Source organism: Saccopteryx bilineata, chromosome 2, assembly GCF_036850765.1.
Source record: "Saccopteryx bilineata isolate mSacBil1 chromosome 2, mSacBil1_pri_phased_curated, whole genome shotgun sequence".
Taxonomy (NCBI): domain Eukaryota; kingdom Metazoa; phylum Chordata; class Mammalia; order Chiroptera; family Emballonuridae; genus Saccopteryx; species Saccopteryx bilineata.
Genome location: NC_089491.1, coordinates 385365691 through 385392733, shown reverse-complemented (window position 1 = coordinate 385392733; position 27043 = coordinate 385365691). Strand labels below are relative to the sequence as shown.

The following is a 27043-nucleotide window of genomic DNA, read 5'->3' as shown; positions in this document are numbered from 1 at the left end:
CCACCACAGGTCAGGCCCAGCGCGTTTCTCAGTCTGGACAAGACCAAGGGAAATGGAAGGGAATGCAGAGAATAATTCGGACTGGCAGAAACTCAGTACAGAATGCATTTCCTTTATTCTTTCAGGTGAAAGACAGTTCCAGGTGGGCAGAGACCTCGGAGAGAGTGCTGAGCCTTCGACCAGGTCTCAGTTCCAGCCAACACAAAGGTGTGTGCTGCTCTTTTGTTCTCGATCCCAGACTCAGAGACGAATGTTAATTGGTGATCATGCCCCATATTTATATAGTACCCATCATAAAATGGACTGGCCACCATGCAACAGAAATGAGCTTCGGCAGCTTAGGTTTGTTAGGACTTGCTCAGCAGAATTGCGAGCAGTCGTGAAAAGCAGTCCTTGTCAGTGTTCAGATTCTGACTGCCTCTGCGTCCAGGTCACCTTGGTCAGATTTCTCCTCTTCCTCTTTTCTGTGTCCCCGTTTGTAAAACAGGAATAGGATTTTTACTGAGAATGTTGACATACATTGATGAAAAATGATGAAAAATAATAACTCCTGGGCATTCATCGCAGAGAGATGAAGACTTATGTTCACGAAAAGACATACGTGAAAATTAGAGCCACTTTTTTTTGTTACCCAAAACTGGAAACCGATATTTTCTCTAACAAGTGAATGCTTTAACAGGCTATGCTGCTTCCATGCCATGGACTACTCTTCAGTGATAAAAAAGATGAACTATTGATACATTCAGCAACCGGCATAAATCTCCAGAGATTTCCACTGAGTGCAAAAAGCACCCCCCAAAAGTTATTTATGATTTCACTCACATCACATTTTTGAATTGAAGTTACAGAAATGAAAGACACAGTTGTTCCCAGTAATTAAGGAAGAGGTGGGGAGTGGGAGGGAAGCAGACAGGGCTGTAAGAGGCAGCAGGAGGTACCCTTGGGGTGGCGATGTCTCCTTCTTCGCTGTGTCCATGTCCGCATCTCCGTTGTGAGGTTGTCCTATAGATTTGCAAGATGTTTCCATTGAGGGAAATTGGGTAAAATGTCTTTCTTAAAACTGCATGTAGGCCCTGGCCAGTTGGCTCAGTGGTAGAGTGTCACCTGGTGTGTGGAAGTCCCAAGTTCAATTCCCGGCCAGGGCACACAGGAGAAGTGCCCATCTGCTTCTCCACCCCTCCTTCCTCTCTATCTCTCTCTTCCCCTCCGGCAGCCAAGGCTCCATTGGAGCAAAGTTGGCCCAGGTGCTGAGGACGGCTCCATGGCCTCCACCTCAGGTGCTAAAATGGCTCTGACTACAACAGAACAATGCCCCAGATGGGCAGAGTATCACCCCCTGGTGGGCATACTGGGTGGGTTCTGGTGGTCAAATGCATACGTAAGTCTGTCTCTCTGTCTCCCTGCTTCTCACCTCAGAAAAATACAAAAACAAAAAACCCCTGCGTGTAAATATACAGTTATCTCAAACTAAAAGGTTTAATTAAAAAAGAATAGATGCAAAGGGCCTGGTACAATGACGTTCAGTTTACTTCCCCCTTCTGGGCCTCAATTTCCTTATCCATTAACAATTATAGCTAGTACTTCTACGCAGTGCAGTTACCGTATGCCAGGTACTCTGTTTTGTTAAATTCAAATCCTATAACAACCCTCCAACCCTTGGAGGTATGTACCGTTATCTCCATTTTGCCAATAGGGAAAACAAAGTTCAGAGGGTTTAAGAGTTTTTTCTAAGGTTGAACAGTTGATAAGCGACTGTATCAGTTAGGATATGCTGGGCCATTCCACAGAACAATTCCCAGATTTTAGCGGCTTACAACAGTAGCAGCTTATCTTTGCTCACCCTCGCGGAGGCAGGAGGGTCCTGTGCTGTGTTACTGTCAGTCAGAGATGCCGCTGAGGGTGGGCTCCACCTTCACCCTTCCCTCCTCGCTTAGGCAGCGAAAGGGGACACGATGAATTGTGCACTGTCCTTTCAGGGTTCTGTCCAAGAGTTACATCACTTCCACTTACATTTCACTGGTTAAAATAAGTCATGTGGCCATTTATGTAAATTAAGAGAGCCAAAAAGTGCTGTCCTACTGCTGCTTTGGAAGAGAAACAAATATTTTAGTGAAGAGAATAAAGCCACAGCTCAAATTTAAAGTCCATCCTCTTTCCCTTTTACCAGTGGCCTCAGAGGACTGTTGCAAAGATGAGAAATGTGGAAACATGCAAGGAGTTAGTGTGAGCTCTGGCTCAGAGCTTGTGTTCAGCAAGTATTGGAATTGAACCCCAAGTGCTGTTAGAGTAGAAACAGATCAAATTCGTCTGCAGCATTCCTTTCTGGCCATTCGTTGGCCCCAGCCGCTCTTGGCCTTCCCTGCCGGTGTGTGCCAGGGAGCTGCCTCGGGAGGCCAGGCCCGCCCTTCCTGCGTCCCCCACCCGGCGGCGGGGCCTGTGCTCCGCTAGTGTCCTCACTGCCCCGCCACACTGCCAGCTGGTCCAGGTGTGCTGACCCTTAGAGAGCATTTATTCAGTCTGAGAGGAGACAAGACGTGCGTGGCTAGTTGATGATGGAGCCCGGACCAGAACCCCACTTTCTGCTTCCGAGCTTAGGACCCTTTCCTGCTGCTTCTCAGCCTGGTCAGTCTCACTCCATTGGCAGGGAGTTCCCAGAAGTTTTCATTTGTCTCTTACAGTACTGCAGGTGAACAAGAGGAGACTTTAAAGGAGTCACCAAAGGAACTGAAGGAGAAGGACATGTACGACCACTGGAGGGTTGCCGGAGGGTACCTGTAAAGGTTTTGGCTTTAGGGAAACAGCATTTCCTGGTGTGTGGGAATCGGCATTCTTTCCATTTATGTGAGCCTGTTTCTTCTTTCACCAACAAGACGTGATCTAAGTCACGGGCGCTCGCAGTCAGGGAAATACAGCGATGCTGATAATAATAGCCCAAATACGTTTGTACTCGAGGTATAAACATTCTTATGTAAACAGATTAAACCTGGTGTCCACACAAATACCTTTCATCAATGAACATAGTTTATTTTTAGCTGCTGAGATATATTTTAATATAGTAGCTTTTGGTAAGATATTCTTTAATATTCTCTGCAAGATACATATATAAGATATATTCTCTAATTCTGGCCTGTTGCCAAATAAAGATTTTTGTCAAGAGTATCCTTAAAAAGTACCTCTCAGGAATATATTGCTTCATTTTTCCAAATAATCTCTTTTATAGATCATTGACAGACATTCAGGACCTGTCTAGTATCTCCTGTGAAAAAGATGGTTCTTTTAAGGAAGTCTCCTGCAAAACACCCAAAATAAGCCATGCACCTACCAGTGTCAGCACCCCGCTCAGCCCAGGTAACCCCTGCGGGGAGCAGCAGCATTTGGGAGAGGGATGGACACCCTCTGCCCTGCTGGCTCTGAGAAGCTAGGCCTCAGAGGCACACCTGGCATCTTAGCAGGTGTGTTCTCACAGTGCGGAGGTGTTTCTTTAGGGCCAGAGCACGAGGGGTGGTGGTGGTGATTAAGCAGTGACGAGGAGATGTTTTTACTTTAGTGGTAGAGATGTGCAAACGTAAAGAATACTCTGTACCCTGCGCACTGTTGAATTAGTGCAAATACATTGCATTCTGTAGAGTTTGTAACTTCAATCAGTCCCTGGGCTTAAACGTGCATAGTTCTGAGTCCTGCAGCTGTGTGCAGCCAGCATCAGTCCTCTCAAGTGTCCTTATTTCTACTGTATTTGTAGTTTAAATAATCTCCCTTTGTTTTGATGGCTAAGTTTAGAGACTGTCATTTTTTATCCCTTGAGGAGTATCTCAGATCACTGATTATTTCAGTTATTAACAATTTAGAGAATCCCTGGTATAGGTATAGAGTCATGTGGGTTTTTTAAATTTTGTTTTTAAATAGTATAAAGGATTCAGACACTGACTACCCTCCTTTCTATACCAGAGCCAGTTTCTTCAGTGCCTAGTAGCTATAAAGACTGCCCTGAGAGCATCACGTTTCGGGCTGAAGCAGGGCCCGTGTGCTGGAGCAGTCAAGACCCGGTTCTGACTGTGTCTGAGAAGTTTGTAAGTGTCCGAGAGAGAGCCAAGAGCCTGGAGTCCCTTTTCACTTCCCCCGAAACTCTCCCTTCGAGACGCATTGGCCTTGTAAGTATCCCAGCGCTGTGTCAGGCTCTCGTAGAGTCAACGTGAAGACCTCTGTGTCCCAAAATGCCACCATTTCTCCAAATCCATTTTACAAGGACAGCCAGCCCCAAGCCGGGTCCTCTCCAGGCTTCCCTGGTTCCTCTCTGAGTCTGTGCTGTCAGGTAGAGCCTGGGTGTTTGTGCCTCCCCCGCCGGAGATAGTGGTAGGCAGTTTCTCTGAAGAGCCAGCCTCTGCCATGGCTTGTGACGCTGCCTTCACCAGCTCGGTTCTTTTTCTCTAACCATATCCTACCCATTGGAGGCTCGAGTTCTGCTTCCTCCTGAAGCCTCCTCTGGTTAGTTCCCTGAGAGTTTTGATTGGTACCCATCTTCTCTGAACCCCTGAACTGTCACTTCTCAACCATTTGGCTAAGATGAAGTGAACTCCTCAACTAATTGTCTGCAGTGAAAACAATTGTGTACTGCCTTCTTTTCTTCTCTCATTGCTCTTTTCCTTTTCTCTCTTCCTCATATGTCATATATGTAGTCTCTTCTAGAAAACTACAAGTTCCTTGCTTGGTACCACACATTAAGAACCTGTGGTTCTTGGCCCTGGCCGGTTGGCTCAGTGGTAGAACGTTGGCCTGGTGTGTAGAAGTCCTGGGTTCAATTCTCGATCAGGGCACAAAGGAGAAGTGACTATCTGCTTCTCCCCCCACCCCTTCTCTCCCCCTCTCCTCTCCCCTCCTTCCCCTCCTATAGCCATGACTCAAAATGGTTTCAGCAAATTGGCCCCAGGTGCTGAGGATGGCTCCATGGCCTCGCCTCAGGCATTAAAATAGCTCGGTTGCCCGAGCAATGGAGCAGTGGCCCCAGATGGGCAGAGCATCACCTGGAGGGGGCTTGTCAGGTAGATCCGGGTCGGGGCGCATGCGGGAGTCTGTTGGTCTGCCTCCCTGCCTCTCACTTAATAATAATAAAAAAAAGAGCCTGTGATTCCATTCCTTTGCATTGTAATTTTGCCTGTCCTGCCACCACCAAGGCCTTAGACACGTGAATCCTTCAAACCACTATCCCCCCTGCCATCATGGGAGCACTTCCTGCCCAGTGCTGCCTGCAGCTCTGACTCCCAGAATCACAAGTAATGAAGTAGTTGTGTTTATTCACTAAAAATCAAAGCAAAAAGAACCTGTTGACTGACCATTCTATAGCAAATTGATTACTGGATTTGGCCCTCAATGGAAAACCAACTTTTTTGGGCATTTGACTTGCAAAAGGCCTGTCTCACTCTAAAGTAGGGCAACAAAGAATTGTATGCTTTCCCTCAGGAAAGGCCTTCTTCCAGGCACCCAAGTGTGAGTATAAAAGACAGTCCTGCCCAGAGGAGCTCACCACCTAGTGAGAAAGACTAATACAGAGGTGACTGCTGAGGGCTGCAGGAACCAAGGGGCTGAGCAGACTTCCTGGAGGAGGTGACATTTGAATGAGTTTGACTCAACAAAGAACTAGTCTCTTCCAACAGTAATACGCAGCCTTAATGTTGGAAATGATTGAGCTGTATGAGCCCTTTTATTCAATACATAAGTCAGTTACCATATTTCTGTCTTACTTTTAGAAAAGATCTACATTTCCTGGGGCTGGTCCCTCCAGCAGTGCGGAAGGGCCTCATGCTTCAAGCCGTGCTGCCCAGAAAAGGAGTCTGCCGAAAGGTGCCTGTGTTTAACGTTCAAGCACAAGTTTGTAGTCATTAGTCTCATCTTTGATGCTGTGTTAGATGTAAACAAAAATACTATTTTCCCCCTGATTATAAAGCAAAACACACTCATTATTGAAAACTTGGAGAATAAAGAAGAGTTTAAAAAAGAAAAACATTGAATTCTACTACCATTTCTTAACCTCTTGGACTATTTTGTTACATACCTTTTTTATATTTTTAGAAATATACAAAAAACATTGTTTAGCATGAATGAGATTATATTGTATACCAGCTCTGGCCTGCTTTTTTTTTTCAGAGACAGAGAGAGAGTCAGAGAGAGGGATAGACAGGGACAGACAGACAGGAATGGAGAGATGAGAAGCATCAATCATTAATTTTTCGTTGCGTGTTGCAACACCTTAGTTGTTCATTGATTGCTTTCTCATATGTGCCTTGACCGCGGGCCTTCAGCAGACTGAGTAACCCCTTGCTTGAGCCAGCGACCTTGGGCGCAAGCTGACGAGCTTTTGCTCAAACCAGATGAGCCCGCGCTCAAGCTGGCGACCTCGGGGTCTCGAACCTGAGTCCTCCGCATCCCAGTCCGACGCTCCTTCCACTGCGCCATCGCCTGGTCAGGCGGTCTGCTTTTTTCTTGGATGATGTATTTTGAGGATTTCCCCTTGTCAGTAAAAATGATTTGTAAACCTATGTAATGGCTACATAATAGTCTATTCCACATGTTGCTTAACCATGACCTTATGTTGAAGAATTGTACAAAACCTGTGCCTGCACCCCCACCCCTTCCCTCAGGACAGACTTAGAGACAGTTTCAAGCAAAGGGTGCGAGTGTGTGACGCCCTTGAGACAGGCTTATTGTCTGTGCCCCATTAGTTTGAATGTCTCACATTTTTGGTACAAGTCTTAGACTCTTTCTCAGGGGGATAAAGACTTTGTGATTTATGCTGAGGGGTTTCAGTTAATGTTGTAATTGAGCATTTAGGGGAGAGCCCAAAGTATGGTTGCTATGTCCTCTGGCCTCATAATGGAGAGAGAAAGGCCTTCTACTTTGTGTTTTGTTCATTTTGACTAGTCCAGAGCCTCTGTGTCCCTCAAACAGTCCCCCAGCCCCTCAGTAAGAATTTGTACTTCACCTACCCCAAATGTCCTTGGGGAGCCAGAGGCACAGATGAAGCAGTTAGGGGGTAGGGCTGATGTAGGAACGGGTTTGGAGTAAAAGAGAGAGTAAAGCAATTCCCATGTTTGGAGGTCTCAACTAGAACTGTTAAGTAAGAGGTCTTCTCCCTGCCTTAGTTTGTTTTATTGTCGAGAAATCCGAAATCAAATCCATGTGAGAGCCTAAAAAGTCCAGTTTAGGTCCAGGAGGGTGTTTAGTCATTTTCCCCTTTATCTTTCTTAAGAACTAGTGGAAGCCATCTTGCAGTGTCACATTGACGAGCTGCCACCTCCATCTCAGGAGCTACTTGACGAAATAGGTAAGGGCTGTTCAACACAGAAGGCACTTGCTGGCCCCGTTCGCTGCGGTCACTGACCACAATGTGCTTCTTTGTCTCAGGTACGAGGACTGGTAGGAAGGCCCTATGAAGGTCTGATTGAATGTCTAGAATTCAGGAAGGGACAGTTTTCCGATAAAATGGACCTCAGATTCCTATGGAAGCCTGGCCAGGGTGACTAGCCTGTGTTTTGCTGTCATTTTATTATTTAGAGGGTCCGTGGTAATGGAACTAAGAAGAAATAACAACATTCAATGGTTTATTATGATGAACTTCTATTATTAAAGGAATGATTTCCTTTTCAAACCAAACCAGCCACACCTTGGAGGCATGATGTCTGGCTCCGAGGCCGAGACACCCTGTTCTTTTAGTTTTGCCATTAGCAGGAAGTATTGGAGGTATTGGCGTTGTGGATGAATCACTCTCCTGAGGGCAGAGCAATCAGTGGCACAAGACCTAATGTGACCGAAATTTTCCATTTTAGGCAGAGACTGAGCAATACCAGCTCAATTTAGTTGTTGTTGATTGGCTGGCCCTTCCTAGCTGAACTGATGCTGGAAGTACATGTCACAGAGACTTTGAGGCAGGTGGTTTGCTTCCTCTGACTGCTCTTTTCTTGAACAGCTGGCCAACCAGCCTCTTCAGCCTCAGAGGAACATCTTGTCCAATCTCTGATATTCAGTTCTTGGTATGGGGCCTCAGAGAACTGCCTGAGGGGTACCTATTGGTTTGCAGCATCTCAGAGGTTTTGTGTCTCATCAAGAAGAGACAGGTGAATGGGGACTTACCTGGTCTGACTCAACAGAAAGCTATTGTTTATGTTGTCACAAGCCCCAGCCCCATTGGCCTGATGAACTTGAGTAGAGCCAGTTGGAGCTGCCAAACCTTCCTTATATTCTTTTTCTATAGTTTAGGCCAGGGGTCTCAAACTCGCGGCCCGTGGGCCGCATGCGGCCTGCCGAACAATTTTGTGCAGCCAGCAGACTAATCCACGAAGTTCAAAATATTTTGGATAAAATTAAGTAAGCCTAGGGGCCTACTTGTATTTTTCATTTCTCTAGCATCCTAGCTAGATATTAGCTTAGTTAACAGCAGTTGTGATGCAAACTACAGTTTCTGATCGTTTTGTGACACTGAGTAAACTGCATGTACGATTGTGCTTGTTGTACTGATTTTTTTTTGTTTTCAACTGCAGTGAGAAAAGTGTTGCGTAACAGTTGCCTTTTGTAGACCTAGTGCGGCCCGCCTAACGGCTATGATCTTGCTCTGTGGCCCACATGCTGAGTTGAGTTTGAGACCCCTGGTTTAGGCCCTTCATGCCTCACTGCAGCCCTCCTCTGATGCTCTTGGGTCACACGGGTTACAGGATCATTCTCTGGGCCCCATCTCCATACCTACTTCCACCTCTGGAACTCCCTAGGGCCGTGATGGCGAACCTTTTTATAAAAACCACCTACTTTTGCAGTGCTGGTCAACCTGGTCCCTCCTCCCCACTAGTGGGTGTTCCAGCTTTCATGGTGGGTGATAGCGAGCAACCAAATGGTGTCGCGATTGGCCCACCATGAAAGCTGGAAAGCCCACTAGTGGGCAGGAGGGACCATGTTGACCAGCACTGCAAAAGTGGGTGGTTTTTATAAAAAGGTTCGCCATCACGGCCCTCGGGAGTCCTTACACAGTTCTCTCCAGTGGCTCTTTTTTTTTTTTTTTTTTTTTTTTTTAAGTAAGAGGAGGAGAGATAGAGAGACAGACTCCTGCACACTCCCTGACTGGGATCCGTAACCCCCATGAGCAGCTGATGCTCTGCTCATCTTGGGCCCATGCTCACAACAGAGCTATTTTTAGTGCCTGAAGTGGAGGCTCAAGAGAGCCATCCTTAGAACCTGGGGCCGATGTGCTAAAACCAATCAAGTCATAGCTGCAGGAAGAGAATAGAGAGAGAGAGAGAAGCGAGGGGGGTGTGTGTGTGTGGAGAAGCAGATGGGCGCTTCTCCTGTGTGCTCTGACTGGGAATTGAACCCAGGACATCCACACACTGGATCAATGCTGTACCACTGAGCCAACTGGCCAGAGCCTCCAGTGGCTCTTCTTAATATAGCAGTAGAACTGCCACCATGAGAGCAGAGATCACCACACATGTCCTGCTCAGGTGTCGGTTCCCTGGTCCTGGCTCAGGTGGTACTTGTAGGCTCCTTTGCAGTGTGACTTTAGTGATGCCTGTCCTCTGGGTTTGGCTGTCTTCTCTCTTCAGTTAGCACACAGAACCCCCACTTCAGCATCTGTCCCCAGGCTTCTTCCGGGCTCCTGTCTCGTGGCACTGCTGTGTCCCAGTGCGCTCTGCAGAAACCCTCCCTCATTTTGCTTATGGGAATTATCTGGGCCAAGTTTCTAGGTGATGTCTGCCCTCTGAGATGGGTCAGTAATTTTCCAGAAAGGCAAGGGCAGAGGGCATGTGGGGAGTTTCTCCCAACGATGGGTGCTCCCTTGTGGCTATTGTATGTCATCACTCTGTTTTCCCTTAAGTGAGCTTTGGGGGTGACCTGGGGCTGCCACCTGTGCTTTGGGAGCACTTACACCCAAAGCCCTCCATCAGATAAGGACCTAAATGAGAGGGTCCTTTAGAACCCTAGGACATTCTTTGAGGTCAACAAGGAGAAAATGTTTTATTTCAAATTATATTACATGGTCTTATGGGCCCCTGGATGGCCAGGAACCGCTGCGGGAAGGGGAGACCTGTGTGTGCACACAATGGGCTGTGCCGTGCGCGGGCCCAGGGCTCGTGTCTCTGCTCTGCCCTGGAGCACTTGGAGGAGACCAAGCACCTAACAAACACACAGCAGTGTGCTGAGATTAGCAGACGCTTGTCTGGGTCTCATGAGCAAGCTTTTAGGAACTGGATAATATAGGTATTCTTTGATCTCTGTCTTTCCCATAAACTGGGTAAAAATATAAAATATGGTCCAACAGAGATGGGGAAATTATGGATTGCTCCAATGCTGTTACAAACTGAGAGATTAGAAAATAGAGATTAACATAAACCTTAGAGCTAGACTACTTGGATTCAAACTCTATTTCTATATCTTACTATCTGTGATTTTAGGAAAATTCCTCCTTAACTTTTCTTTACTTTTATTCCCATATCTGTTAAACAGGAAAAACTATAATGTGATCAATATTATAGAGTTGTTGTGAGAATAACGGCAAACATTAATCTTGATTTACTGTAAGTTAGAAACCATACCAGCTGCATAGGGCTCTGCAAGTGTTACCTGTCATCATCACTTCATATTCATTGTTGTATGGGATTGAATGTCCTCAAGTAGTGGTTTTCAAACCTTATAAGGCATCAGAGTCACCTGGAGGGCTGGTTGATCTACAGAGCGCTGGACCCTAGCCCCAGAGTTTCTGATGCAGTGGGTTTGGGATGAGGCAGGGAGTGCGTGTCTAACAAGTTTTTACTGTGGCTCTGGTCTGAGGACCACCCTTTGAGAGCCACTTCCCTAGAGAAGGCGTGGCGTGCTAAGGGAGAAGTGAGTTAACTGCCTTCTGCTTTTGTGTTGGACAGAGCAACTGAAACAGGAGCAGGCCTCACCTACAGCGCTGGGGGAGAACACAGCCAGTCCGTGGGGCATCCCGAACGGTAAGCCAGGGACCCAGGTCTTTCTCGTCAGGGTCTTGCTGTGCTGCCGCCCTTGACAGCACGGTGGTGCATTTGGGGGAGTGTGGACCTTGAGGTCAGGCATAACTCCACCTTCCCCCACTTTTGTATCTAAGACCATTTCATGTCTCTGAGCCTCAGTCATTTCCATCTTAAAATGGGGATGATAATTCCCACCTCATGATGGGCATACTAGCTCCATACACAGGGCCTGGAACATTGAAAGATACTGAACAAGCGTTAGTTCCCTTCGCTCGCTCCGTAGGACTGCTGGCAGGGTGGGAGGAGAGAGCGTGCGTGTGTAAAATGCACTGTGTGCGTTGAAGGGCACTACCCTTCCCCACCCACGGACTGCCCCTGGGCTCCAGCCCAGAACCAGCTAACAAGTGAGAGCAGGGTGGTCTGTTTCCAGGGTCTCTCCCTCCTCCCTTGCGTGCCCTTTCCTTGCTGTGCTTGCTGTGTCCTTCTGGCCTTGGCACAGGCAGGGTCTCCTGTGGCTCCACCTGGCACCAGAGAGCCCCTGAGACCCCAGAAGCAGCTGCTGCGCGTCCAGGCACCCGCAGACCGCCACCTGGCCCTGCTCTCCTGGGAAGGGGGAGCTAGTGGGTTGCAGACTGCAGGGGCCACGGACTAGCCCCGAGTTTTTTGCCTCCCATTTTAGGGCAGTCTTTCTCCATTATTATTTTGTTGTTCAAATAAAGTTTTTCATCTTTTTTAGATCAAAGTCATTTAGAAGAACAAGAAACCAGTGAAAAAGAAGCCAGCAGTATGCTTTGGACCAAAGAAACTCAAGATCTAGAAGAGGACACAGAGAGGTAACAAAAAGCTGGACTTTTTCAAGGATCTGAAATACTGGATTACTTTTTCCTCTGCTATTGAAAAATAAGGGAAAAATGGTCTTTTTTCATACTATTCTAATAGCCCCTATTTCTAAAAGGCTTAATAATTTTTTGATTGTCGTAAAATACACATAACCTAAAATTAAGTGTGCAGTTCATTAGTGTTAATTATATTTACATTGTTGTGCCTCCAATCTCCAGGACTTTTTCGTCGTGTGAAACTAAAACTCTACGCCGGTTAAATATCCACTCCCCACTTTCCCCTCCTCCTGGCTTTGACAGCCACCGTTTCTACTTTCTGTTTCTGAGTTTGACCATTTCTGATAGCCTCATAGAAATGAGATCATATAGTATTTGTCTTTTTGCAAGTGACTTAATTCACTCAAGGTCCATTCATGTAGTGTGTCAGTGTTTTCTTACATTTTTAGGCTTAATTCCATTGTGTGTGTTTGTGTGTGTGTGTGTGTGTATCAGATTTTGTTTTTTTGTTTTTTTGGGTTTTTTTATTTTTTATTTTTTATTTTTTTTAACAGAGGCAGAGATAGACAGGGACAGACAGACAGGAATGGAGAGAGATGAGAAGCATCAATCATCAGTTTCTCGTTGCGCGTTGCGACTTCTTAGTTGTTCATTGATTGCTTTCTCACATGTGCCTTGACCGCGGGCCTTCAGCAGACCGAGTAACCCCCTGCTGGAGCCAGCGACCTTGGGTCCAAGCTGGTGAGCTCTTTGCTCAAGCCAGATGAGCCCGCGCTCAAGCTGGCGACCTCGGGGTCTCGAACCTGGGTCCTTTCGCATCCCAGTCCGACGCTCTATCCACTGCGCCACCACCTGGTCAGGCTCAGATTTTGTTTATCCATTCATTTGGTGACACCGGGTTGCTTCTGCCTCTCGGGTATTGTGAATAATGCTGTTGGGAATACACAAGTGTACAAGTATCTTTTCAAGGTACCCTGTTTTCAATTCTTTTGGATGCATACCCTAAAGTGGCATTGCTGGATCATATGGTAATTCTGTTTTTAACTTTTTTAAGTTTTTGTTTTTATTTTTATTGATTTTAGAGAGAGAGGAAGGGAGAAAGAGAGAGACAGGAACACTGCTTCATTCCTGTATGTGCTCCGACCAGGGATCAAACCGACAACCTCTGTGCTTCAGGATGATGCTCTAGCCAACCGAGCCATCCTGCCAGGGTTATCTTTAATTTTTTGAGGAAATACCAGTCTGCTTTCCACAGCAGCAATGGGAATGTAAAAACCATTTTACATTCCCATTGACATTGCACAAGGGTTCCAGTTCTCCACGTTCTTGCCAGTGCTTGTTGCTTGTTACTTTCTGTTGTTTTTTCTTCTGGTAGCCATTCTAATGGATGTGAGGTGATATTTCATTGTGGTTTTTTTTTTTTTTTTTTCCAGAGACAGAGTCAGAGAGAGGGATAGACAGGGACAGACAGACTGGAATGGAGAGATGAGAAGCATAAATCATTAGTTTTTCGTAGTGCGTTGCAACACCTTAATTGTTCATTGATTGCTTTCTCATATGTGCCTTGACCATGGGCCTTCAGCAGACCGAGTAACCCCTTGCTCGAGCCAGCAGCCTTGGGTCCAAGCTGGTGAGCTTTGCTCAAACCAGATGAACTCGCACTCAAGCTGGCGAACTCGGGGTCTCAAATCTGGGTCTTCTGCATCCCAGTCCGATGCTCTATCCACTACGCCGCTGCCCGGTTAGGCTCATTGTGGTTTTGATTTGCATTTTCCTTATGATTAGTGATGTTCAGTATCTTTCTATATGTGCTTGATAGCCATTTGTATATCTTCTTTGGAGAGATACCTAGTCAACTTCTTTGCCCATTTTTAATAGGATTATTTGCTTTTTTTTTCTTGTCAAAGTTTTTTTTTTTTACTTTATTCTTTGAGGCAAAACATAGGTTTTGGCTTTTTTCAAAACATTTTAGTTAAAGGTATTGGAAGAGAATTGTTAAATCCTTTTGGTCAAAAGAGAAAAAGGAGTCAATCATCTAGACAATTAGTCTAAAAACACAAGGTTGCTCAGTAAACGTGGCTCGCTCCCTGACTCGGCTCTCTGCTGACCTGTGGTGGTTGGTGAACCGCTTCAGCTCATCTGCATTGCCTCCTGACTTCTCTCGTCTGTCCTGTCAATCAGGGCAAGGACTCGGATGGGACAAGGGGCACACTCTGGGCACAAAATTGAAGGAGACACCAAAAAACTCAGGAGTCAAGATGAATACTATTGTGATGCAATATCTTTTTTAAAGATTTTATTTATTGACTTTACAGAGAGAGGGGGAAGGGGTAGGGAGTGAGAAGTATAGTTGCTTCAGTTTAGTTGTTCATTGCTTACTTGTTGCTTGTCGTATGTTCCTTGACTAGGCAAGCCCAGGGTTTCGAACTGGCGACCTCAGTGCTCCATGTTGGCACTCTTATCCACTGCACCACCACAGGCTTAATGCAATGTTTTTAAAAAATCAAAATCAATACAAAAGCATCCATGATGAACAAAGATCTGAATTTATTGGGGTGACAGTGGTGAACGAAATTGTACAGGTTTCGAGGACACAATTCTGCCTCACATCTTCTGCACACTGAGTGTGTGCTCACCATCCCCCAAGGCCAGGCTCCATCCATCACCATCAGAATACCTGAATTTTAAAGAAAGGCGGATTTGAGTCTGCCCTTGCACCCCTTGCTTCATCCTCATTCTTGTCGTCCTTAGGGTAGCCTGCAGCATTCTTCCTGCTGCAATGACAGAAGCCCCACCATCGTACTTAAATGACTCTGTCTCGCATACCAAGAAGCCCACGCACGGGTTGGCAGAGCGTGGTTGGTGTAGCAGCTCAAAGGTGCCACCAGGGACTTAGGCTCTTTTGATCTTCCTGGTCTGACACCTGTAGCAACAGAGAAGTATATTGGCCTTTATTTTCAGACTTGTCCCCTTCTGGTTGCCAGATGACCGCTGTGCACACACTGGGCAGAGATCAGAGGATGAGGCAAAGGGATATTCTCTGCCCTTTTTTATTTGGAAAGAAAAGTTTTCCCAGAAGCCTTTCCCAGCAGATGCCCACACCTCTCTCACTGGACAAAGGGGGTGCGTGGCCGTCTGCAGTTACAGGGGAGACTGGAGACAGCTCCTAGCTGTTCAGCTGCTGTAGAAGAGGCCCAGGAGAACAGTGTTATGGGTAATCCTGTTTTTGTCACACTCTCCAAGGGCAGAGTTATTCTGCATGAAGAAGGAAGAGAGAGAGGCCTGGAAGTTCTGGGAAGTGGAGTTGGGAGGCAAGGGCCCTGGGACCTGTGAGGGATGGGAAGAGGTTTTGAGGGGAGACAGAAGGAAAGGAGGCAAGGACAGGAAGATAAATATGGTTTTTTTTTTAAGTTTTAGAAATCTTTTGACTGTAGTGTATGATGTAACTCCAGTCCTTCTGTCTCCTCAAAACATCTCCAGTAACATCTGTGCCATTACTCAAGGCTCAAGAAGAGCAGCTTGAGAAGGCCAAGTTCCATTTGATTGTATAAATATAAAGTGTTTTGCACATGATCAGAAGTTAGCTACTATTATTGTTGTCTTTCTTTCCAGCAGGGGTGGCTGTGCCGGGCACAGGGAGGTGCCCATGTGCTCCGTGGTACCAGTCCTCAGCACCAAGCCAGAGGGGAATATACTGTTCACAGGGCAGGATGTTACAGGCTGAAAACACACACTGCTTCCTTTAGTGTCAGAGACAGTTCTTTTTTTTAAGAGGGATGAGGGAGAGAAAGGGAAGGGGGTGAGTACCAGGAAGCACCAACTCACAGAAGTTGCTTCTCGTTAGTGCCTTGACCAGGCAAGCCCAGGGTTTCAATCTGGTGACCTCAGCATTCCAGGTCAATGCTTTATGCACTGCACCACCACAGGTCAGGCTCAGAGACAGTTTTTTAAAATTTAATTTATTATTTATTTATTTATTTATTTATTTATTTTAGTGAGAGGAGAGGAGGCAGAGAGATAGACTATCGCATGTGCCCCAACTGGGATCCACCTGATATGCCCACTAGGGGGTGATGCTCTGCCCATCTGGGACCATTGCTCCATTGCAACCGGAACCATTTTTTAGTGCCTGAGGGGAGGCCATGGAGCCATTCTCAGTGCCTCGGACAACTTGCTCAAGCCAAATGAGCCATGGCTGCAGGAGAGGAAGAGAGGGGGGAGGGGCAGAGAAGCAGATGGTCGCTTCTCCTGTGTGCCCTGACCAGGAATCAAACCTGGGATATCCACACACTGGGCTGACATTCTGCCACTGAGCCAGCCAGCCAGGGCCCACAGTTCTTAATCCAAAAATAAATTGTAGGAATGAGTGTACGGTTCTAGCCTCAAGTAGAAATTGACTCAATGACCAAGAATTAAGAGTCTAGCATCAGATTTTGGAAGGTGGTGATTTCATAGCTGCTGAAGCATTTTGTTGAGGGATTAAAGGAGGGTGCTGTGCATATTTCAATCAGACCTAGGTGACCTCTACAACTGCACACAGTCTCAGCGAGCTCTCGTTGTCTTACGCGGGTAGTGAAAACACAGGTCGGAGGTCCTTTGCACTCCTTGTCAGGGCGAAGTGAGATGACGTGGTCTCAGTTCTCCTCACTTGCCCTTGGACAGAGCTCACTCCTCTCTCGATGAGGACCTGGAAAGATGGCTGCAGCGACCTGAGGACGGCTCAGAGCTACAGGATCTCCCCAAGGGCACTGCAAGGTTATTTCTTGTCCTCCAGCAGGGGGTCATTTTCTTCTTTTTCTGGAAGGGGGGGCTAGATTTTGGTTTTAAAAATAAATGCTTTGACTCCTTAGAGAAGGAATGCCTGATGATGGCATTGCATTGCTGTCGATAAGCCCACCCTGACTCCTGTCTGCCCCTCTTGCTCCAAACACCCACAGCGCTCAAGATAGTGATTAGCTGATTGCTCTCAGTATAGAGAGAGGCCTCTGAGATTGCTGTACCTTGGCCCTGTCCCTGTCACCATCTTCATCAGTCATTTAAATGGTCAGAAAAGGCATGCTTATCAAATTTTTAGATAACACACATATAAAATGGATACTAATTTGATGGGTGGGAGGCTGGGATTCAAAATGGTCTTGATGGGTGGAAATGTTTGATTTCTCTAAAGAAGGAAGCTGAGCCTTTGGATCCAGAAGTCTAGATTGTGAGAGATATGACCTAACTGAGGGTTTTTTATTGGAAGCAGATCCTGCTCACTGTAATTTCATTGAAGCAGGAGTATGTCTTATTTTAATATGCCCAGCATTTAGCGTGCATTTTGAGACAGGGTAAGAATTCAAGCAACTCTTGTCAAGCAAGGGATGGACAGTGACCCCACGAGGCCTCAGTTTGATGCAGTTGCTAAAAAAGTTAAGGAAAAAGAAATAAATAAAAAGGTTGGTGCAGCGTGATGAACAGGCAGGAATGTATGGACCAGATCGCAGAAACCTCTCATGCAGCGAGAGGACTCCTGGGACACCGGGCGGGGCTCCTTTCTGGGTGTCACAGTTTAAAGGGGACATCACAAACAGAAGCAGATGGCCCGTAGACAGCCAGAAGTCTGGAAGCTGTGTCGCCTGAGAACAGCTGAAGGAGCAGGAGGCTCGGCCTGGGCAGAGCAGATGGAGCAGAGAACTTGAGAGCTATCCTCACATACCTGAAATTTTGTAACGCGAGGAGAGGCAGCTTTCTCTCTTCCTCCCCAAAGGGCAGAGCTAGTGCCTAGACACTGCCGAGTAAGGGGTCCTTTATTCACAAAAGCTCACGCTTTCTCATGGCCATCGCTACCTGGCAGAGGGCACAGCTGCCTTCCCCATAAGCACAGGCTGGGTGGTTCTCTGGTCCAGGCACTATGACGGGGAAGAAGCTAACCTGAAGGCCTCCTCTGGACTCAAGACTATGATTCTGTTAGTGATGAGACACCCTACCTGACTCTATTGTCTCTCTCATTTACATATCTGTTTTGAATATCTACCGAATGAAAGCAGAAGCAAAATCTCTGAACAGGGTCAGTTTGGGGGCTGTGCCATTCTGGGGGTACAGAGGGACAGATGGCTCTGCCCTTACGGACTCCCCGCTGAGTGGAGAGACCGTTTCTGTTTCCGCTTGCTGGTCCGACAAATGTGCTCTTAAGTTGTTAGATACTCTAACTAGATATTTCACTTCCAAGAGAGTTTCAGGAAATGAGGATGAGGTAATCAAGTGGCGGTTGTGAAAGGACACCAATTACAGCCTAAGTGAAATGCTTTTTTCCTTTGGGACAATACAGCCTAGTGATTGACTGGAGAATCTGAGACAGACTGCCTCGGTAGGATCCCAGCTCTAGGGCTTAATGGCATGTAATTTAACTTCTTTGTGCCTCAGTTTCCTTATCAGTTAATGGGGATGGTAATGGTTACTGCCTTATATAGTTGTGATGAAAATTAAGTGAGTTCATACATATTATGGCACTTGAACCGATGTCTGGCATTCCATTAGTGGTAGCTATTATTGTGTTTCCTTTGGAGCGCAGTCCTGTTCCTCTAGCCATATGTGAAAGTTTTACCAAAAATCATTGTCATTGAAGGGAGACAAATACCAAGGATCGTGAAGTTGGTGAAAAGAAGAGAAAAGAAGAAGGCATGAAACCAGAGAGAATGTCAGAGAGCTTTTTGGGGACTTCTGCAGAAGGTGTGTATGAGTGAACAGTCGTCTTGAATGTGGCTTGGAGTCCTTGGGCTTTGATGAACATCAGAGTTACTTAGAAACGTTTCCCAGATGCTATGCGTAATCCTCCTACACTACAAATTTTCCCTGTAGTTCAGCTCAGGATTTCTTTTCATTGCCAATCATGTCTTCATCACAAAACAGTAATAACATCCAATTTCATTTCTAAAGCAGGCCTTCAGCCAGGCTCATCATTCTTTATCTAGCACATTGTCTGGAAAGATGTTTGCTTCTAACTGTCTAGGCAGGCGTCCCCAAACTACGGCCCAGGGGCCGCATGCGGCCCCCTGAGGCCATTTATTCGACCCCCACCGTACTTCTGGAAGGGGCACCTCTTTCATTGGTGGTCAGTGAGAGGAGCACTGTATGTGGTGGCCCTCCAACGATCTGAGGGACAGTGAACTGGCCCCCTGTGTAAAAAGTATGGGGACCCCTGGTGCCTTCAAAAGGGTTCTAAATTTAGCTCATACAGAGGCTGCAGAATCCAGTAAGAAATCATAAATTGTGGTCTGCAAGTAATGTGAAAGGTATAAATTTACCTTAATTTCAAAACAATTTGAAAGAGCTTTAAGGCATCATTCGCAAATGACATTGTCCCATATTGAAGTTCCTTCTGCTCAGGAAGTTAGGCACACTAACTCTTCCAGGTCATCTGGTCTCCCTTTTCTCCCTTCTGCAGTCCATTCTCATCCTCCTGCTTTCTCTGCCCCGCTCTGTGCCCTGGGTGCTGGGTCTGCAGCTCCTGGGCTTCCTGGCCAGCTGACTTCCTGTTGTCTGGTGGCAGGTACCAACCTGTCAGAGGACAGGGGAGCAGCAGGTGTATTACTTCCGCTGCGTACCCAGTGCAGCACCTCATCTCTGCACAGAAGTGCTGCCCGTCCACAAGCACAGCCCAGCCTTCCAGTCCCGCTCCCACTGGGCTCCAGACCTGTCCTGCCCTGCAGCCCCCTTCAGTCCTTTCACGCTTAGTGATCATGGCTTCCCGCTGCTGCTGGTCACTGGCTGCCTTGCCATCCCATTTGCTCTCTAAGTAGTCACTTCAGTCAAGGGCCTGGGGTCGCATTCTGTTTCCTCCAGGCCCCTGACTGGACAGAGCCCCGAGTGTGTGAGCCATTAGCTGGTACTGAATTCACTGAGAACGTAATGCGGAGTCTTTATGAATTGGCATTGTGGCATCATAGCTATGACAGGGAGCTGTGGGGTACTAGGAGGGGAAACCCACCAGCTGTGTTTAGAAAGATTCTCATAAAACAGTCTGCCCTAAGCTAGACAGAGAGCACCAGTGTGACTTCTGGATACTGGTGCTCCTTGACCTAGACCCATGGTCGGCAAACCGTGGCTCGTGAGCCACATGCAGCTCTTTGGCCCCTTGAGTGTGGCTCTTCCACAAAATACCACATGCGGGTGCTTCCTTGATAAGGAATGTACCTACCTATATAGTTTAAGTTTAAAAAATTTGACTCTCAAAAGAAATTTCAATCGTTGTACTGTTGATATTTGGCTCTGTTGACTAATAAGTTTCCGACCACTGGCCTAGAGAGTAATCAGGTTGTTTTTCCTTCTTCCTGTATTTCACCCAGAGGAACTGAAACCTTGTTTTTGGAAGCGACTGGGTTGGTCGGAACCATCCAGGTAATGAGATATCAGGTGTTTATGTAGGCCAGAGTTCACTATTGCTAGACAGCATGCACACTTTAAACATGTATCAGCATCGAAATGAACATTCATGACAAAGATTTGAATTCAAATTTGCTAATTTTTTTAAACGACATAATAGATCCCAGAGAGATTTTTTTTTTTATTATTCATTTTTTTAGAGAGGAGAAAGAGTGAGAGAGAGAGAGAAGGGGAGGAGGAGCAGGAAGCATCAACTCCCATATGTGCCTTACTAGACAAGTGCAGGGTTTTGAACCAGCAACCTTAGAGTTCTAGGTTCATACTTTATCCACTGTGCCACCACAGGTCAGGCCCCAAATTTGCTAAAATTTTTTTAAAAGGCTTTATTTATTGATTTTATAGGAGAGAGGGAGAGAAGCATGGAGAGGAGGGAGTGGGAAGCATCACCTCAGTCATTGCTTTTCATAGGAGCTTTGACTGGGCAAACCCGGGGTTTCGAACCAGTGACCTCAGAATCTAGGTCAACACTCTATCCATTGTGCCACCACAGATCAAGCTAAAGTTGCTCAATATGTATGTATGTATGTATGTATGTATGTATGTTTTTCTGAAGTTAGAAGCAGGGAAGCAGTCAGACAGACTCCCGCATGCGCCCGACTGGGATCCACCCGGTACGCCCACCAAGGGGCAATGCTCTGCCCATCTAGGGTGTTGTTCCGTTACAACTGGAGCCATTCTAGCACCTGAGGTGGAGGTCATGGAGCCGTCCTCAGCACCCCGGCCAACTTTGCTCCAATAGAGCCTTGGCTGTGGGAGGGGAAGAGAGAGAGAGAGAGAGAAAGGAGAGGGGGAGGGGGAGAAGCAGATAGGTGCTTCTCCTGTGTGCCCTGGCCGGGAATTGACCCTGGGACTTCCACACTGCTGAGCCAACCAGCCAGGGCCTAGTTGCTTAATTTTTAAAATGTTAACGTTTAGCCCTGGCCGGTTGGCTCAGTGGTAGAGTGTCGGCCTGGCGTGCAGAAGTCCCGGGTTCGATTCCCGGCCAGGGCACACAGGAGAAGCACCCATCTGCTTCTTCACCCCTCCCCCTCTCCTTCCTCTCTGTCTCTCTCTTCCCCTCCCGCAGCCTAGGCTCCATTGGAGCAAAGATGGCCCGGGTGCTGGGGATGGCTCCTCGGCCTCTGCCCCAGGCACTAGAGTGGCTCTGGTTGCAACAGAGCAACACCCCGAGGGGCAGAGCATCGCCCCCTGTTGGGCAGAGCGTCGCCCCCTGGTGGGCGTGCCAGGTGGATCCCGGTCGGGCACATGGGAGAGTCTGTCTGACTGTCTCTCCCTGTTTCCGGCTTCAGAAAAATACAGAAAAAAAAAAGTTAACGTTTACACTTCTTTAAACATAAGGTAAAGTGCATACTAACTTTGGCTAAGCAGTCAGTAGAGGCAGCACAAGAACAGGTTTGGACGGAGGTGTACAGAGATGCTGCTACTAGTTGCTTTGCAGTCATTTCCATGATACTCTGGTTGAGCATGTCTCCCTTGATTATAAAAATGAAAATTATGTTATTAATCAATGTTACTTTAATAAATTTGATAAAAGATTTTTAAAACTTAAAAAAAATCAAAATCTCTTTGCTTTAAGTTCAATTGAATAGAAAGAGGCAGTTTTTTATATCTTTAAAAAATGTATGCACCAGCCTGACCAGGCGGTGGCGCAGTGGATAGAACATCAGACTGGGATGTGGAGGACCCAGGTTCGAGACCCCGAGATTGCCAGCTTGAGCGCAAGCTCATCTGGTTTGAGCAAAGCTCACCAGCTTGGACCCAAGGTTGCTGGCTCGAGCAAGGGGTTACTCAGTCTGCTGAAGGCCCACGGTCAAGGCACATATGAGAAAGCAATCGATGAACAACTAAGGTGTTGCAACGAAAAACTGATGATTGATGTTTCTCATCTCTCTCCGTTCCTGTCTGTCTCTGTCTATCCTCTCTAACTCTCTCTCTGTCTCTGTAAAAAAAAAAAAAATGTATGCGCCAACTCAAAACCCCCTTTTTGTTTTTTAAAAACACACACACAGGATAATCGTGCTGGATCAGAGTGACTTGTCCGACTGACCGGAACTGGATCAGAGGCAGACTCCTGGCTGAGTGTGAGCGTTCGGTTTCTGAGCGACCTTCTTCCCTGCCCACCTCAGTCACCCTCAGGGCAGCGCTTCCGTAATCCACACTTTGTTCAGGTGCCACAGCACACAGAAAGCCTTGGTCCTGTCTGTTTATAGCACACGGAACCATTTGTTTGCAGTCAGATTTCCGAAAAGTGAAAGGTAGTGTCACTCATAAAAATTCCTCATTGTGCCCAGAATGGCTTTGGTTTTGTTGACATAGATTTTTGGAAATGTTTACTTCTGTTATATAATAAAGTGTTCACTTTTAATACCAGTGGGTTTCAGCTGTGTAAGATATGTTTCTTATGGTTATTGGGAGAGAAGCCACCACTTAAAGAAGCTTAAAGATCTGTTATAAAGTTTGACAAAACCAACGTACATAAAAATGTCAGGACTAAGAGCAGAAATCCCATGTTAAATGGTGAGTTATGATATTGTGCATTATTTATTAGTATTTAGGAAGGCTACAAGTCCTACACAAACTCTCACTGATGTGGTTTGTAACCTTTTGTCTAGCAGTCTGGCAGAGTAGATGCTTCTGTCTGGCCAGTGACCCATAATAATGGCTAATGTTAACAATAATAATGTTGGTAGATAGTGTTGGTTGGTTGTGGAGCACGTCCTTGTTCCAGGCCATTTGTAGAAATGAAACCTTTTCCTGGACGTGGCAGTCCCACTTGTTTCTTTGGTATGCTGCTTCTCCCACTCAGCAGCTCTTACTTCAGACTTCATCCTTCACTTGCCAAGACATTCAACAGATGACTTCACTTCCAACTTCACAGAGAAAATAGAAGCCATCAGGTGGGGACTAACTCAGCTTTCCACCCCTAAACTACTAACGTGACTGCATCTTGCACTGTAGACTGGAACAGTGGTGGGTGAAACAGTCTATCCTAAGCTAGAGATGGAACTGCCCTATACCTAGTATTTGTACTGTCCTTCCTGTTACTCTGAAGGAAGTGGCTCTCTTCCTGTCCGAGGCCAGAAGAAAACACACTTGGGTTTTTTCATCTTTAAAAGATATTCTTTGGATCTCACCTATGTTTTAGCCACTGTCCTATCTCTTTCCTCTTGCTTCAGTTAGAGTTCTTAAAAGAATTGTCTGCACTTGCTGTCTTGAGTGCTTCACCTCCCACTCACTCCTTCACCCACCATTCTGTGAATTCTGCTCCTTCCATTCTCTAGCAGTTCCGAGTTCACCAGAGACTTGTATATTTCCAGATCCCAGGGATCCTTTCTGGTCTCATTGTCTGTTTGCTCTCTCAGCCTATTCTTGGCTCCCTGGTGTTACAGTCTGGGTTTCCTCTGGCTACTCTACCCCAGCCTCCTTTGGAGCGCTGCCTCTACCTTTTCCCACTGCAAGCCTCCCTTCTAAGAGGCTTTGTTCCACTTGAAGTTGATTCACACGGAGAGAATGACCTAGCTTTCCAATCAGCTCAGCGGTTGTGTGTCTCAAAGTATATTGGTAAGTTGCTATTCTGGTTTACATATCGGGCTCTGTGTTTGGTTAATGAGAGTCTATACTAGAGAAATGGGACCTACAAAATCAGTTTTGAAGAAATCACCTCCAAATATCAGTGATCTAAATCAACAACAACCATTTATTATTTCTAACAGTTTCTGCGGCAGGACTTTGGCATGGCTCAGCTGGGCAGTTGTGTCTCAGGGTCTCTCATAAAGTTGCATTTTGATGTTTTCCAAGTTGGCTCACTCTTATGACTGGCAGATTGGTCTTGGCTATTGACTAGGAGCTCAGCTTCTTTCCATGTGGCCTCTGGTTTCCCCCAGAGCGAGCCATCCAAGAGACCGAGGCAATAGTTGCAGTGCAGTAAAACGCAATGCCGTTATGATCTGTCCTCAGCAGTCACGTACCATCATGTCTGCCATATTCTGATGGTCACACAGGAAAAGCCCCAGGACGAGAGAGGACCACACAAAGGCGTGAACGGCAGGAGGTGAGGGTCACTGGAGGCCGTCTTGGACACTGGCTACCACAGAGCTCATCAGCCAGGTGGCCATCCCTCCTACACCTGTACCTCACTACATGCCTTTCATTCAAAATAAGACAGTATACTGTAGCTTTTTCATCTGTCATTACAGTTAGCTCTTTGAGTCCTGAGTTTTTTCATGCTCACTAACCTCTAGGAGTGAGTTTTTTTGTTTTTGTTTTTTAAGGAGTGAGTTATTTTTCAAAAAGTGAAATTAGTTCCAGTTATAGTTTTATTAACTTAAAATTATGTTTGGTTTGATAACCAATTTATGGAAACAAGAACATACATTTGCCTTTTTTAAATGTTGCCTTACACATTTTTAAAATAAATTGATCATACTCTGGATGGTCAGGAGGCACGAGGACATGCATGAACGTTTGTACTACCCAAAGGGTTAATCTCCCATAGGGAGAGCAAGAGAATGGGATCCCCCTTGACCCCAAGCTGTAACTCAGACACAGATTGATTTGAGTTAGACTCTTCACAATGAGGAAATGTCAAGATCTTGTGTTTTGCAACATTTCTGCTAAATCACCCTTTATTAAATCATACTTGTATGGAAATTGAACACTGCATGGAAAAAATACATAGTCTCCAACATTAGGAAAATATAAAGAATTATTCAAACAACTGTGCTGATTATAAGAAGATCAGAAAAGTGATAGCAGCCTGACCAGGCAGTGGCGCAGTGGATAGATCGTCAGACTGGGATGCACAGGACCCAGGTTCAATACCCTGAGGTCACCGGCTTGAGCATAGGGTTGCTGGCTTGAGTGTGGGATCATAAACATGATCCCATGGTCGCTGGCTTGAGCAAGGGGTCACTTGCTCTGCTGTAGCCCCCTGGTCAAGGCACATATGAGAAAGCAGTCAATGAACAACTAAGGAGATGTAACGAAAAGTTAATGGTTCTCATCTCTCTCCCTTCCTGCTTGTCTGTCCCTCTCTGTCCATCTCTCTGTCTCTCTGTCACAAAAAAGAAAGAAAAGTGATAGCAAACGTAATGTTACATGTTGATGGAGTAATTCAAACTCCCTTTTATTTATTTATTTATTTATTTATTTATTTATTTATTTATTTTAGAGAGGGGGGAGAGAGAGAGAGAGAGAGAGAAAGGAGGGAGGAGCAGGAAGCATCAACTCCCATACGTGCCTTGACCGGACAAGCCCAGGGTTTTGAACCGGCGACCTCAGAGTTCCAGGTCGACGCTTTATCCACTGCACCACCACAGGTCAGGCCTCCCTTTTATTTTTTTAATTAAAAATTTTAAATTAATTTTAATTTATTGTGTTATCATGGATTCAAGTGTCCCTCTCAATGTAACACCCTTACCCTCACCCCCGTGTCCTCTATTTCAAACTCCCTTTTAATAAACTCACAAAGAGAAAATCTTTCTAGACAAACAAATAAGCATTATAGTCTCATGGTTAAAGGCTCTACATCAGTAAACCATCATATTTAAAGTAGAATCTCATAGGAGAGCTTTGTTCAAGTCAGCAGGTCTCAATTTTATGATGCCAACATAACAAATAACTACAAATCAGTAAGAACCATCTTCACTTCAACCTGTCTTACCCTTAGCATCTTCAAGATATCTGACTTGTTCCCTGTAGGGGTAGCTCAGTTGATTATAGAATGGTCCCAAAACAGCAAAGTTGTGGGTTCGATCCCCAGTAAGGGCACAGGGAAAGGAATGAATGAATGCATAACTAAGTGGAACAACAAATGAATAATGCCCTCTCTCCCCCTTCCTCTCTCTGTCTTGCTAAAATTCAATAAAAATATTTTTTTAAAGGATATCTGACTTATAAACATTCTCCCACTTTTATCCTTTTCTATATATATGTAAAAAATATAATGGCTAGTCAAGTATTTTACATTCTAAAGACTTATACTTGTAGCTCAAAGTTTCTTAATCTGTCGAGATCCCAGCTACCTAAAAATTTCAACTTTGTCTCTAACCAAGACTGAATATAAAGATTCAGAAACAATGAATCTGACCAGGCTGTGACTGTGATGACCCTTCAGAGTCAGCAGTGAAATGTCGGATGTAGAATGGTCTATGTCTGACAGAGACAGAGAGACACAGAGAGAAGCCTGTGAAAGGGAGAGAAAGATGACAGTGTCTCACTTGTTCAAAATGGTCATCTACATTGGAAAGTCACTTCAAACCCAGGAATCACCCGAGTCCAGCTGATTAAGAGAGTTGAGAGGAGAGGATCACAAGAAAGGACACTAGAATTTATTGTGACACCCACCTACTGGACAGTGGTTTCCAGATGAAGAACCCAAGGCTCAGGCAAGCCAAGTAACTTATCCAAGGTGCACAAGTCGTCACTTATAATTGAAACGAGTGACTTAATTCCAAATCATTTCTACAATTCTGTTCTTACTCCTGATATAAGAATGTGAGAGCCTGACCAGGCGGTGGCGCAGTGGATAGAGTGTCGAACTGGGATGAGGAAAGACCTAGGTTCGAGACCCCGAGGTCACCAGCTTAAGCGCGGGCTCATCTGGTTTGGGCAAAGCTGACCAGCTTGGACCCAAGGTCGCTGGCTTGAGCAAGGAGTGACTCGGTCTGCTGAAGGCCCGCGGTCAAGGCACATATGAGAAAGCAATCAATGAACAACTAAGGTGTCGCAACAAAAAAACCTCTGATGATTGATGCTTCTCATCTCTCTCTATTCCTGTCTGTCTGTCCCTATCTATCCCTCTCTCTGACTTTCTCT

The 27043-nt window shown here is 46.0% G+C and overlaps 1 protein-coding gene across 1 annotated transcript in view; it reads left to right on the top strand.

Moving 5' to 3' along the window:
- The window catches only part of TEX14 (testis expressed 14, intercellular bridge forming factor), a 99001-nt gene extending 76473 nt beyond the window's left edge, over nucleotides 1–22528 (top strand). Inside the window, exons 22-33 of the mRNA XM_066264063.1 lie at nucleotides 126–207; nucleotides 2679–2741; nucleotides 3221–3348; nucleotides 3946–4148; nucleotides 5742–5835; nucleotides 7241–7315; nucleotides 10896–10970; nucleotides 11707–11803; nucleotides 16469–16561; nucleotides 18411–18514; nucleotides 20131–20182; nucleotides 22237–22528. Coding sequence (XP_066120160.1) covers nucleotides 126–207; nucleotides 2679–2741; nucleotides 3221–3348; nucleotides 3946–4148; nucleotides 5742–5835; nucleotides 7241–7315; nucleotides 10896–10970; nucleotides 11707–11803; nucleotides 16469–16561; nucleotides 18411–18514; nucleotides 20131–20182; nucleotides 22237–22273 — 1103 coding nt within the window. The 3' untranslated portion in view covers nucleotides 22274–22528. The remainder of the gene's footprint in view (nucleotides 1–125; nucleotides 208–2678; nucleotides 2742–3220; nucleotides 3349–3945; nucleotides 4149–5741; nucleotides 5836–7240; nucleotides 7316–10895; nucleotides 10971–11706; nucleotides 11804–16468; nucleotides 16562–18410; nucleotides 18515–20130; nucleotides 20183–22236) is intronic.
- The last annotated feature ends 4515 nt before the right edge of the window (nucleotides 22529–27043 follow it).